This window comes from Megalobrama amblycephala, linkage group LG3, assembly GCF_018812025.1.
Source record: "Megalobrama amblycephala isolate DHTTF-2021 linkage group LG3, ASM1881202v1, whole genome shotgun sequence".
Classification (NCBI taxonomy): Eukaryota; Metazoa; Chordata; class Actinopteri; order Cypriniformes; family Xenocyprididae; genus Megalobrama; species Megalobrama amblycephala.
This window is the reverse complement of record NC_063046.1, coordinates 40,380,448-40,394,656: the sequence shown is the minus strand read 5'-3', so window position 1 is coordinate 40,394,656 and position 14,209 is coordinate 40,380,448. Positions and strand designations below refer to the sequence as shown.

At 36.9% G+C, this 14,209-nt stretch overlaps 1 protein-coding gene across 1 annotated transcript; it reads left to right on the top strand.

Moving 5' to 3' along the window:
• The first annotated feature begins 633 nt into the window (after positions 1 to 633).
• On the top strand, positions 634 to 13,877 carry slc12a10.3 (solute carrier family 12 member 10, tandem duplicate 3). Its single transcript, XM_048185394.1, has 26 exons — positions 634 to 1,218; positions 1,323 to 1,412; positions 1,866 to 1,941; positions 2,138 to 2,233; positions 2,704 to 2,843; positions 3,178 to 3,288; positions 3,387 to 3,498; positions 4,510 to 4,640; positions 4,740 to 4,824; positions 4,926 to 5,086; positions 5,664 to 5,771; positions 5,853 to 5,976; positions 6,064 to 6,165; positions 7,555 to 7,710; positions 7,818 to 7,917; positions 8,001 to 8,112; positions 9,319 to 9,453; positions 9,534 to 9,640; positions 9,733 to 9,815; positions 9,924 to 10,007; positions 10,515 to 10,613; positions 11,692 to 11,803; positions 11,883 to 11,969; positions 12,057 to 12,189; positions 12,685 to 12,752; positions 13,626 to 13,877. Exons 1-26 carry the CDS (start codon positions 973 to 975, stop codon positions 13,762 to 13,764), a joined length of 2,997 nt encoding a protein of 998 aa, XP_048041351.1. The 5' UTR covers positions 634 to 972; the 3' UTR covers positions 13,765 to 13,877.
• Positions 13,878 to 14,209: the final 332 nt, after the last annotated feature.

Genomic DNA, 14,209 nt, shown 5'->3' with positions numbered 1-14,209 from the left:
GATTGTGTTCAGATTTGCCAAGATACCAAAGGCCAGAGATCTCAATATGAAATCGAACATTTCCCATCAAATCATTAATTTGATAGCAATTACTATTGGACAACTATTGACTCATTTGGGTCTGTTTTTACTTAAGGCGAAACATTTGAGACAAAGTTCACAAGATATGAAATGGCAATGTCTGAGCAAGAGTCTTTCATTCAGTCATTGTCAATTGATGTATTAAAAGATCTCATCTGTGTCTTTTTTTTCTTTCCTTTGAGGTGTGTAAGGAGGTTTGAGATGTTGCATGCTGCTGATAACAGATGGATAAACTTTTAAGCATGGAAAATACCAGGTTTATGACAAATATCCAGGCCTATCCAATATGTGGTCATGCAAGTCATTTAGACCAGGAAACAGGTGTGCAGACAGATCAGGTGTCTGTCTGCACATCAACATGATCTGTAATCATTTCATTTATGATGGTGACTTTGGGTGAAGGAGATCTGATCTTCAGATGTCCAAACTTCAGTGTTTGTTTTACTTTTCTTGCTTGTAATGTTGACTAGTTTTACATTAATCAAGTTTTTTTCTACATGACTGAGTAAGAGTTTAGCTTTTGGCAGTCCCTAATTGACAGATCTATGTGAAACCAGCCATTGATATTTTCAAACAAGATTTCAAAGATAGCAAGAAAAAACACCACCAGTCATGGTTATGTAATAATGTTTGTGGGTGTATAATAATGCATGTTTGTGTGGGTGTATGCAAGTAGGCTCAATTAAGGTATAAAAGAAAATGCAACTCATTTCCTGACAATAGAGGAAGGTCAGTTAATGTCCACTCGGCTCACCAAAGTCATGGAATGACTCGGCACTGTGATCGTCTGGTGTGATTTCTGTGGATCCGAGCGATCATTTTGTGATCTTCACAAGGATTAAGGCAGGAGGGGACAGGAAGTTCACAGGCAAAAGTACCACAGAATCCACAATGGTCAGATATATTGATCACATCAGAAACGTAATCCCAGGTCGGCAACGTCCGGACAACAACCTCCCGCCTCAAGGTGTTACTGTGGATATGGGAGAGTTTGATTATGGGAAGGAGCAGGACAAGAGAAAAATGTCGTTCTACAATCCACTTGACCCCGTGCCAAAATATGAATATTATGCTAAAGACACATGGACGGGACGTATAAAAAGCACCAGACCGTCACTGGATGTTCTGCGCAAACCAGTAAGTGGTTATGTGAAAAAAATTGAGTATTGAGTATCTAATTGAATATTGTACATAATATTCTTTAGATGGCAACACAATTTGATTCTCTGTATGTTCAACAGCCGGATCCTGATGATCTTCCTCCACCACCAGAGGATGATGGACGGCCCAAAGTCAAACTCGTTCGCTTTGGATGGGTTCTGGGAGTCATGGTGAGAAAAGAGGAATCATAAATTTGATTTCTCTAACATCAATTATTTCTCCTTTATGTTAAATGGTGATCTAATGCTTATGTCTTCCACTTCTCAGAATTTTTTCCCCCTAGGTTTTCAAGACATCTCAATGTTAGAGACGTAAGCTTGCGCTTAGGGTCGATTCTCTCCCAATGTCTTTTCTCACATTGTCCTATCAGATAAAAAAGGCAAAAAGGCTTAAACTGTGCTTAGATTTGCCAATACAACTGCATTCAAAAGCCAGATTCCTCCTTCAGAGAACTCAAATACTTGTCATCAAATTCTCCCAAAAGCAGATGGTCTGAGTCAACATCTAAACTGAATGAATTTCACATCACTTTTCACCTCATTGTCAAACGAAATAATAAAGTACATTTCCTCCAAATGGTCATAATGCATCTGAATTTTGTAATTTTTTGCTATGCATTTCAGATTCGCTGTATGTTGAACATCTGGGGAGTCATTATGTTCCTGCGGCTGCCGTGGATCACGTCTCAAGCCGGAATCAGTGAGTCAGTCCTTCATCTGATTTATTCAATTCAGTTACCCAAACTTCAGTTAAAGTCACTTTACATTCCAAAATGCCTTTTAAACAGTAATATTTTCCTCTCTCAGGAAACTGATAGGATCTATAGGCCATTTTTATAAATATTTTACATATGTGCCTTAGGGAATTCCCTTAATTTTGCTTTTTTTGCTTGTAGTTCTGACCTACGTCATTATCTTAATGTCTGTCACCATCACAACAATCACAGCGACGTCAGTGTCTGCAATCTCCACCAATGGGAAGGTCTACTCTGGTAAGTCAAATGAATCATTTGCCATGAGAAAGCAACATGTTTTAAGTAAATAAGACCTGTTTGATTTCATGTTGGCCAAATTAGTTAAATAAGGGAATCTACAGAAACCCAAATACACAAATTCATCAACAACACGGGTTCGGCATTTTGTATGAATTTGTATGATTATTAGAAAAAAGTAAGCATGAAGTTCTACCCTTAACCCCACCCCTAAACACACCTGTCACTGGGGCATACGTAAATTGTACAAAAGAGATACGAATAAGCCACCAATTCGCCAAAATAAGTAAAATAAAATAGTTAATTTTAACTAGTTAAAAATAAGTAAAATAAAACATTACGTAAAATAGTTATGAATTGCCATACGATTGTGTTGTTTTATCTCCTGAGAATAATAGTGTGGAATAAATGCATTGTTTTTATTTGTTTTAAACAAATGTAGTGAGATTTTACAGTGATATTTGCTTCAGGTGGCACGTACTTCATGATCTCTCGCAGTCTGGGTCCGGAGCTTGGAGCGCCCATCGGTTTGCTCTTTGCATTCGCCAATGCTCTCGCCTGTTCGCTCAACACAGTGGGGTTTGCTGAGACCGTCAGAGATGTTCTCAAAGTGAGACACACTTATGGATAATTGTATTTGTTGTTGTATTTCAGGAAATTCAGAGAGCTGCTTGAAAGAATAAGCAGAAAAAAAATTATTCCATACAAGCACAAATTTATGAGAGAGACACTGTCCATATTTTCTATGAAGAAAATGTAAATAATATGTAAATATAATGTGCATTTACAGTCTTTTTAATGAGAGAAAAGAATATTTTGCTTAAAGAGAAATTACTTTTTGCATGAAGAAAATTAAGCATATTTGCATTTTGACATTCTTAAAAAAATATCATTCTCAGTACAGCTGTTTATATCTCACTCACAGTCATTTTCTCTCTTTTCAGGATAATAAAGCTCAGATGGTGGACGATGTCAATGATGTAAGAATCATTGGGACGATTACTGTTGTCATCCTGCTCTGCATCACATTCGCTGGCATGAGTTGGGAGGCGAAGGTACGGTCCTTTGCTCCTGTCTTTGCTCATTTTCCAATACTCCCCTTTTTTGGCGGCATGACTGCCATTTGTTCTTCTTTGTTTTCACTCCACCACAGGCTCAGATCCTGTTCTTCATTGCGCTCTTGCTCTCCTTGGCTAATTATTTTGTTGGGACAGTCATTCCCCCCAGCATAGAGAAGCAATCTGTGGGATTTTTCGGCTACCACGGTGAGTAAAGAAGATCTAGATCCGATAGTTGACACAGAAATTAAAATTCTGTCATCATTTACTCACCCTCAAGTTGTTCTAAACCTGTACAAATTTCTTTCTTCTGCATGAGCACAAAAGAAGATATTTTGAAGAATATGGGTAACCAAACAGTTGTGAGGCACCATTGGTTTCCATATGGAAAAAAAAAAAAAAATTATGGAAGTCAAGTGGGCCCCATCAACTGTTTGGTTGCCGACATTCTTCAAAATATGCTCTTTTGTGTTCAGCAGAAGAAAGAAATTAATAGAGGTTTGGAACAACTTGAGGGTGAGTAAACGATGACAGAATTTTCATTTTTGGGTGAACTATCCCTTTAAGTGCATCCAGTAAACTCCTGTTTATAATTTGGGGAGTCTATATTTTGTTCTGCTACAACATAAGCCCACAATAAGAAAGATTTCTACCATAAGGAAAACTCATAAAACAAGAAGTGCAAAAAAAACATGTTTTGAGAAATCATAATTATAACATAAATCAAAACTATGACATATTAAATTATAATTTTGAGATTACAAAGTCATAATTATGAGATTAAAAGTCATAATTGTGACAAGTCAAAATTATGACAAAAAGTTTCTAAAGACATAATCAAAGTTTCATAATCATGACTTTATCATGACTTATCTCATAATTATGACTTGGCAATTTTGACATTTTATGTTATTTTGACTTTTTATTCCATAATTATGACTTACGTTATCAAGTGATGGTGGTATATCAGCTAGAACAGCATAAATCACATTTAGCTTTTCAGACAGAGGAAGAGATTCATAGAGACATGTAGATGCCAAATATTGGGAAAATTATTTGATTTTGAATATTCAAGCATGAAAACCTATTCTAGAAGAGCTCAAAAACAAAATCAAGACTTTGTAAAAGGGTATAATGGTCTCTTTTGATTAATGGATTCATATTCAGAGTGTTTCGTGAAGGAACAGCTAAATCTAACCACAGTTTTTATTCTTCCAGCTGAGATTTTCATATCAAATTTGCTGCCTTCCTTCCGGGGTAAAGACGGATCTTTCTTCAGGATGTTCTCCATCTTCTTCCCTTCTGCCACAGGAATTCTGTCTGGTGTAAACATCTGTGGAGATCTCAAGGTAATTTTACTGTTTTTCAGGCAGAACATTTAATGAAAGAAAATCAGTGTGCCTTTAAAACACTACTAAAATTATGTGTGTGTGTCCACGTTTTTCCAGGATCCATCGGGTGGGATTCCTAAAGGGACCCTACTGGCCATATTCTGGACCACCGTGAGCTATTTATTTATCGCAATCACATGTGGTGAGATTATACATTTAAACTTATTAGTGAAATTAGTGAAATGTGCATCTTATTGGTGAACCGTCCTCCTCCCTGAAGCACTTCCCTCTCTCCCCCCTCAGCTTCAACTGTTGTAAGAGATGCTTCTGGCATTGTGAATGATAGTTTAGCACTATCAAATTATTCAATCCACTGCAGCGGTCTAGGATGTAAATTTGGCTGGAACTTTGACCGATGTGAACAGAACTACACATGCAGCTCTGGACTGGCAAACAACTTCCAGGTGAGCGCATCAGCCCTGTTATCACAATTTTTAAGTTTGGTGAACTCTGACTGCTGTAAAGTGGAGTAGATTTTACATTCACATCATTGTCAATGTCTAGTTAACACAATAACTAGACACACTACATTTTAAGGTGTTTTATCAGAATGTACATTGTTTGGGAATCAAACCTATGACCTTGGCGTTGCTGTTGCTCATACTTGTTGTGTCGAAGTCTAAAAGCTAATTCAAAATATCAAATACTATAATAGCATACAAATATTACTAAATAATAATGGTCTAGTGTGATGGATGGATGGATGGATGGATGGATGATTGATGAATAGATAGATGGCTGGCTGGCTGGCTGGCTGGCTGGCTGGATGGATGGATGGATGATTGATGAATAGATAGATGGCTGGCTGGCTGGCTGGCTGGCTGGATGGATGGATGGATGGATGGATGAATGGATGGATGGATTAATGGATGGATGTATGATTGATGAATAGATAGATGGCTGGCTGGCTGGCTGGCTGGATGGATGGATGGATGGATTAATGGATGGATGGATGGACTGACTAAGGCTATTTTTCTCCAGATTCTTACCACTGTTTCAGGATCTGGCCATTTGATTACAATTGGGATTTTTGCTGCCACCTTGTCATCAGCACTGGGATTTTTGGTGTCTGCCCCCAAAATTTTTCAGGTAGATGATGTGACTGTTTTGATGATAAAATTGTTTATCCTGCATGCAGTCAATTAACATTGTATGTCTGTTTTTACACAGTGTTTGTGTAAGGATAACATCTACCCCTACATTGGCTTCTTTGGGAAAGGTTACGGGAAAAACAATGAGCCTCTACGAGGATACATGCTCATGTTCACCATCGCTTTGGCTTTCATCCTCATCGGTGAGTCCTGAATCTCTCCCAGATCATTTACGGAGGTGATTCTCTCTATTGATGCTTTAAAGTTTGCTGTCATGTTGATCTTTTAAGGTGATCTGAACACAATCGCTCCTTTGATCTCCAACTTCTTCCTCTGCTCTTACGGCCTCATTAACTTCAGCTGCTTCCATGCGTCGGTCACCAAATCACCTGGTGAGAACTTCATCATCAGCAGCAGTTTTGCATTCTGTAAAGGACTGATTGGATTAACAGACAAATTATATATAAATAAATGAAAAAATAAATAAATAAATATTAAAGGTGCCGTAGAACGCGTTTTCAAAAGATGTAATATAAGTCTAAGGTGTCTCCTGAATGTGTCTGTGAAGTTTCAGCTCAAAATACCCCATAGTTTTTTTTTTTATTAATTTTTTTAACTGCCTATTTTGGGGCATCATTAAATATGCGCCGATTAAGGCTGCGTCCCCTTTAAATCCTCGTGCTCCCCGCCCCCGAGCTCATGACTGCCTTAAACAGCATAAACAAAGTTCACACAGCTAATATAACCCTCAAAATGGATCTTTACAAAGTGTTCATCATGCAGCATGTCTAATCGCCTAAGTATGGTATTTATTTGGATGTTTACATTTGATTCTGAATGGGTTTGAGGCTGTGTTCCGTGGCTAACAGGCTAAAGCTAACATTACACACTGTTGGAGAGATTTATAAAGAATGAAGTTGTGTTTATGCATTATACAGACTGCAAGTGTTTAAAAATGAAAATAGCAACGGCTCTTGTCTACGTGAATACAGTAATAAACAATGGTAACTTTAACCACATTTAACAGTACATTAGCAACATGCTAACAAAACATTTAGAAAGACAATTCACAAATATCACTAAAAATATCATGTTATCATGGATCATGTCAGTTATTATTGCTCCATCTGCCATTTTTCGCTATTGTTCTTGCTTGCTTACCTAGTCTGATGATTCAGCTGTGCACATCCAGACGTTCTGCCCTTGTGTAATGCCTCGATCATGGGCTGGCATATGCAAATATTGTGGGCGTACACCCCGACTGTTGGTGTTATGTTGAGATTCGCCTGTTCTTCGGACATCTTTTAAACAAATTAGATTTATATAAGAAGGAGGAAACAATGGAGTATGAAACTCAGTGTATGTCTTTTCCATGTACTGAACTCTTGTTATTCAACTATGCCAAGGTAAATTCAATTTTCCATTCTACGGCACCTTCAAGATTTATTTATAAAAATAAATAAATATGAATGTAATTTCAATGGTTATTTCTGTTTTGCAGCACATTTTGAACTATACATTTATTTTTATATTTATTTTTAGATCTTGTTTTGCCATCTAAGGCAATATTTTTATAAAACAGGCATTCAGAATTACGCTCCGGTCAAGTTTAGACACTTTAACCTTATTATTATATGATTATTGATAAAGTGATGGAAATGAAAAGATAAAGTTAATCATGGCTCTGTGAGAGATTGAAAATGGGGTTTAAAATATATCTGTACAGTGATTTGGTCCATCATCTGTGTCTAATAATCATGTTCGTCGTCTGTCTCTCGTAGGCTGGCGGCCGCAGTACCGTTACTTCAATCCGTGGACGTCTCTGTTTGCTGCTTTCTTGTCTTTCATCCTCATGTTTCTGTTCACATGGTGGGCTGCTCTTGTCACGTCCGCTATTGTCCTCTGCCTCTTAGGCTATGTCACCTATAAAAAGCCTCGTGAGTATACGATGCAGATTATGACTTTTCAAATCATCATCAATAAAACCATTTACTGTAAGTTCAGTTATTGAAACACACTGACTGTTGTCTGATCATGTGTTCAGAGATTAACTGGGGCTCGTCTTATCAGGCCAGTTTCTACAATATGGCTTTGTCCTTCTCGATGTCTCTGACTGGTGTGAGTGATCACATCAAAAACTTCAGGTGAGACTGTAAGAGTAAACATTACCAAACTGACCGCGACAGATAACGATACACCAGCCGCTCACATATAAACTCTTTCTTAGGCCTCAGTGTCTCGTTCTGACTGGCCCTCCAAACGCCCGTCCTGCTCTGGTGGACTTTGTGGGCACTTTCACCAAAAACATCAGCCTGATGATCTGTGGGAACATTATCATGGTAAGAACTGGAGCTGGGCCATTTTTTATCCAAAATCTTACACAAATTGGCAGACAATATGTACGATAATGTATTGGTTAAATACTCAAAAAAACAACAATACAGATGTTGTCTTATTTACAACATGACAATGTGTAGCCGCTGTGCTGGACTACTGTGTCTTATGAGGCAGCAGCAGAAACATAAGAGGCTGGTATGAATGGCTTTCATCTCCGCCAGTCTCATAATTCAACATGTCTTCATTATATTGTTGTTTTCTGCTTGTCCAACACAACCTTGTTTCTGCAGCGACTTTCAGCATGTTTCCTATAACAACATCTAACATGTTTATGTTTGACGTAAAGAGAAAGTGAGAAAGTCACATAAACTACGCAAAATTCGATCAGAGCAGTCAGACTGAAACAGATTTACATAAATGTGATTTGAATTGGATTTCAAACCACATATGAATATAGCTCAAAGTGGATTCCTAAAAATCACTTTTTTTTTTTGCCATTCACACTTGCTATATTTTAGTGGATACCAATCAGATATGCACAAAATTTGAATTTGGACTGACAGTCTGAACAAGCTTCAGTTTGTATCTCTGTGTTTCCTGTGTTTCTCTCTTGTTTCCATGGTAATTCATTGTTTGATTGATTTGCCTCACCTGTCTCTTGTTTCCTCCCTTAGTTAACCAGTGTATTTATAGCTCTCATTTTGTGTTCTCTGTTGTCTTGTCTGTGTCTAGTGTCTAGTTGTCTTTGTTTTTCACCTGTGCATTATCTTGATCTGCTGAGTGTTTGTTATTATAATTTATTGTTTATTAAAGTTGACTGCTGTGTTTAGATCCTGCCTCAACTCTCCTTTGCTACATCCCATCTGTGACACATACTTAATTCACATTGCAATAATCATTTGTGATGTACAGAGTCATGTACATTACATTTTAATTGGACTCAATGAGACTGCACAATAGTTTGGCTATCTCTGATCAAATCTATTTTCAGTGGATAAAACCTACTTTTTTGTCAGCAAACAGTTTAATTTTGACTTCATATATTGTTTTTAATAGGTGAAAGGTCATAAATGATTTACAGAAAACCTGACTGACATGCATTAGCTTATTATCCCAATTTCATCTTGCATTTTAACACCAAGTAGCTTATTCAGTGTGCACTTGTGAAGTGAAGGTGTTGTGGGTTTATTGCGCTCTCATGCTTTCAGGAGGACGAGAAGTCCAGTTTTCCACAGCACAGCACCGATATGCTGGTGGACTGGCTGAATCAGAGGAAGGTTCGTTCTTTCTACACGTCCTTCAACAGCGACTGTCTGAAAGATGGCGCGCACAATCTCATGCAGGTAAGACCATCGCTAATATATTCTAACACCTTTTTCTTCTCCTCATTACGTGCTTCTCAATGATTCAGTCATCTTTCTAGGCTTCAGGTCTCGGTAAACTGAAGCCGAACACCCTCGTTATGGGATACAAGACGAACTGGCAGGAATGTAAACCTGAGAGCTTACAGGACTATGTCAACACCATCAGGTGAGTTCAGATGCTGCTTTTGTTCAGAAATATCAGTTTATTTGTCATGAATTTCTTTTCTGTTTTTACGTTGTGAAATGTTTCTCGTTTAGTGATGCGTTTGACTGCAGCTACGGCATTGCAATTCTGAGAATGATGGATGGATTGGATGTTACGGATGCTTTGCAGAGTTCAGGTGTGTACTGTGTGTTTTATACAGTATAATGACTTGAAAGTGAACTGATGCTGCAAGATAATTGCAATTTGTAAGATAATATTTGATGTGGGTTTGTTTTGGCTGAAGGTCGGTCATTGGCAATTGAGAATCCGGCATTTGACGCAGATGAAGTCAAACAATCTGAAATTGATGAGACTGACCGAAATTCAGGTGACCTTTTTTTTGCACTCATAAATATAATTTGACAAAACCTGAGAACATATAACACCAAGGTCATAACAATAATGATAAAGATTTAGCTTGAAAATCAAAACACAAATATAACGATAAGGAATGATATCACTGGAATCAATTTCAGAGTGATTTTTTTCCTGCAGAATGAGCTTGACTTTAAAGAGCTTGAGTATTTACTGTAAAGTGGTAGATGACAAAAATGTAGCTCAAGCTTATAAAAAACAGAATTATGACTGGATGCTAAAATGGTTGTAGTTATCTTTACAGTTATTGTTCTTGATGTGAACAGGCCTTAAATAATCATAAACTAATAGAACATTAAATAACAGTATGTTATAACCAACACTTCAAGTCCTGATGTCATCACTCAAGTCAGCCAATCAGAATGCTTCGATTATAATCAACAAAGCTGTGTTGTTTCAGTCAAGCTTCATTTGGTGTGATCTGCCCCTGACGTTATAAAATTTTTGACTCCCCATCCAGAAATTTCTGATGATGGCTCGAATGACCAGGTCAGATCTGTGTTTCAGACGAAACAGGGCAGGAAGACTATCGACATCTACTGGATCTCTGATGATGGAGGTGAGACACGACTGCCTGAATGATACTTAAAGGATTAGTTCACTTCAAAATGAAAATTTCCTGATAATTTACTAACCCTTATGTCATCCAAGATGTTTATGTCTTTCTTTCTTCAGTCGAAAAGAACTTTTTTTGAGGAAAACATTCCAGGATTTTTCTCCATATAATGGACGTCAATGGCTACCAATGGGTTGAAGGTCCAAATTGCAGTTTAAACAGCTTCAAAAGACTCTACATGATCCCATCTGAGGAATTAGGGTCATATCTAGCAAAACTTTAGGTCATTTTCTAAAAATAAAAATTTCTATACTTTTTAACCACAAATTCTCGTCTTGCTGTAGCACATTGGAAAGGTCACATGTGACGTAGGCGGAAGTACTGGGCAAGTGTTTACAAAGTGAACGTGCAAAGACAAAGTCAAACGCCCTTTACACAAAAAAGTAAAACAACGATTTTGAAGATGGAGGAAAAAATTTGTTTTTCACCCTACCGCGGTACTTCCGCCTACGTCACGCGTGACCTTTCCAACATGATTACGTGGTCCGTAGCGCATCGTAGAGCAGTGCAAGACGAGCATTTGTGGTTGAAAAGTATATACATTATTTTTTTATAATTGCATATAATTGCAGATTGTTTCGCAAGACCCTAGACAAGACCTTTGTTTCTTGTCTGGGATCATGTAGAATGCTTTGAAGCTGCATTGAAACTGCAATTTTGACCTTTAACCTGTTGTACCCCACTGAAGTCCACTATATGGAGAAAAATCCTGGAATTTTCTCCTCAAAAACCTTAACTTCATTTCGACTGAAGAAAGAAAGACATAAACATCTTGAATGACATGGGGGTGAGTAAATTATCAGGACATTTTTATTTTGAAGTAAACTAATCATTTAAACCCCCCGAGGAAAAAATTACAGCATTAAATCCCAATCTGGTTCAGACTGGGTTGGTCTAGCTGCTGGACCAACATGGTTTTGTTCTGATAAACAGGAAAAACTCAAGGGGGTCTAACAAACCTCCAGTGCTATTCATTTGCATTCCCATTTTTTTTATTCTGAATGATCTTGCTCTCTTTCAGGTCTGACTCTTTTAGTGCCGTATTTGTTGACCAGAAGAAACCGCTGGAAAAAGAGCAAAATCAGAGTGTTTATCTTAGGAGACAAGGAGACCATGAAGGAAGACCGTAAAGAGTCAGAAAGTCGATGATCATCATTTTTGTAACTAGATAGTTTTGATATGCAGACAATGTCAAAGTCTTTCTCATTTCAGCATGAAGATGCTGTTAAAGAGATTCCGGCTGGAGATCGAGGACATCGTCGTGATAACAGATGTGGATAAAGCTCCTCTAGCTAAAAAGTGAGAAACGTGCGCAAAAAAGCATGCATACACAAACATGCAGGTTAATAGTAACTGTCGTGGTTTGCTAACTCCCTGCTCCTGTAGTTTGCAGCAGTACAAGGAAACCATCGCCTCCTTCATACTGAGTGAAGAACAGGCTGGAGGAGACATACAGGAGCTCAAGAGACTTAATCCATGGAAAATTTCCATCAAAGACCTGGAGGCCATAAAACCCAAGGTGTGTGTGTGTGTGTGTGTGTGTGTGTGTGTGTGTGTGTGTGTGTGTGTGTGTGTGTGTGTGTGTGTGTTTGATGGTGTGTGTGGCGTTTTGAACACAAGTATGATCCCAGCTAACAAAAATATATTTTTGCCTAAAAGACAATTTGCTTGAATGTTCAAAATGTTTTTTTAAATGTATTTTTCTTGGTTATACGAATAAGGGAACATTCCATTTTATCATGCTTCAAACATTGTGAAGGTTACTTTTGGATGTTCTCTGAATTTTCTGAAACAAGTAGTAACATTTAAAAACAGACGAACGTTCAACTAAAATGTTTCAGATAAAAACATTCCGTGAATGATGTATAAATAATGTTTTAGTGCTAATCTTTTGAGAACTTTATTAAAGACCAGATAACTTTGAACAAGCATTTTTATTATTGTTACTGGAAGAACGTTAGCCGAACATTAGAGAACCTTGCAGGAACGTTAGCCAGAGATCTTTTATTTTCAGGTGGAGAGGACGGTGAGACTAAACGAGATCATCAAGAAGAACTCCATCCATGCTGCTTTAGTTGTAATGTGAGTATAGACTTCAAATTAATAAAAACTAATAAAAATGACAAAAATAACAAAATTACTAAAACTTAAACTAAAAGCGTTAACTGTTTACAAAAAGGTCTCATTTGCTAATGCATTAGTTAACAAACTAACATTTATGTTTCTGATTTTATTTTATTAACAAGCATTTATTAATCATTGTTAATGTTGGTTATTAAAAATACAATTGTTCATTGTTGGTTCATGTAATTTCATAGTGAATTAACTAATGCTAACATAAAACCTTTGATTTTAAAAATGTATTATTAAATGTTGAAATTAACATTAACAAAGACTATTAATTGCTGTAGTAGAAGACAATTGGTCATTCTTAGTTCATGCTAACTAATGTTAAGAATTAAAACCTGATTGTAAAGTATTACCATGAAATAATTCAAAATATTAACAAAAACTATAATAGTATGTCAATGATACTAAAATAACACTGGTATAGATAGTTAGAATAGTTAACCCATCCCATTTTCCCTGTTCAGGCAATAAGCAACTTACAAATGAGTGACATCACAAGCAATTTATCAAATTTTGCATATTTTTAAAGCAAAATCGGCTGTTGCTTCTTAACTCTCTTAACCAAAAAGAGTACTTTGGTCAACAGAAAAGGTGTTTGACCATCTTTGCCAGCTAATTTGTGCTGGCTGACCAGCTAAACTGAAACATAATCAACAATAAAATAGCAAAAGTAACAAAGAAAAGAAAAATATCATTTATATTGTTTTTAACAACTTCATAAGCACAGGTTGTATTGTCTGAACTAATTCAAAGCATTTGAGGAAGTGTTTGTCTGGTTATGTGTATGTGTTTATTGTCTCTTCATCAATAATGTGTGTGTTTCAGTTCTCTTCCAGTCCCTGATGTCAACTGTCCCAGTTCTCTCTATATGGCCTGGCTGGAAGCGCTGAGCTACGGCATCCACTGTCCCGTCTTGCTCATACGAGGAAACCAAGAGAACGTCATGACCTTCTACTGCCAGTAAAACACTCGCATTAATAAATTGACTCACATTTATTACTGCTTGTGAAGCTGCTGTCAGTTTCAGTGATGTGAAGATGTTAAACGTGCTGCTGTGAATCAGAGCTTTTGAACTGAAATGAGCTGCTTAATCCTCTTGTACAATGATTGTATTACTGTGGATGTATATTTATATCACATGTCTGTATAATATCAAGGATGTCAGGTCAAACAGAGTCGACTAGAAAGAATATACTAGAAATACTGCAGTTATGCTGGAGGAGGGAAGCAATGAAACTATGTTTCAGCGTAGAAATTTCATGCAATTTAAACAAGACAAAATTATTATATTATAAAATATGTTTATTTGTTCTTGCTTCATAAAATTACATTTCATAGACCAAAACATTATAATGAATATTTCAGAAAATGTTACATTTTGACTGAATATAAATACTAGATTATTATGA

Coding starts and splice junctions, on each gene's coding strand:
- slc12a10.3 (XM_048185394.1), top strand. CDS start 973: ATGGTCAGATATATTGATCACATCAGAAACGTAATCCCAGGTCGGCAA. Junction 6,166..7,554: donor GTCGGTCACCAAATCACCTG/GTGAGAACTTCA, acceptor TGTCTCTCGTAG/GCTGGCGGCCGCAGTACCGT. Junction 8,113..9,318: donor TCTGTGGGAACATTATCATG/GTAAGAACTGGA, acceptor TCATGCTTTCAG/GAGGACGAGAAGTCCAGTTT.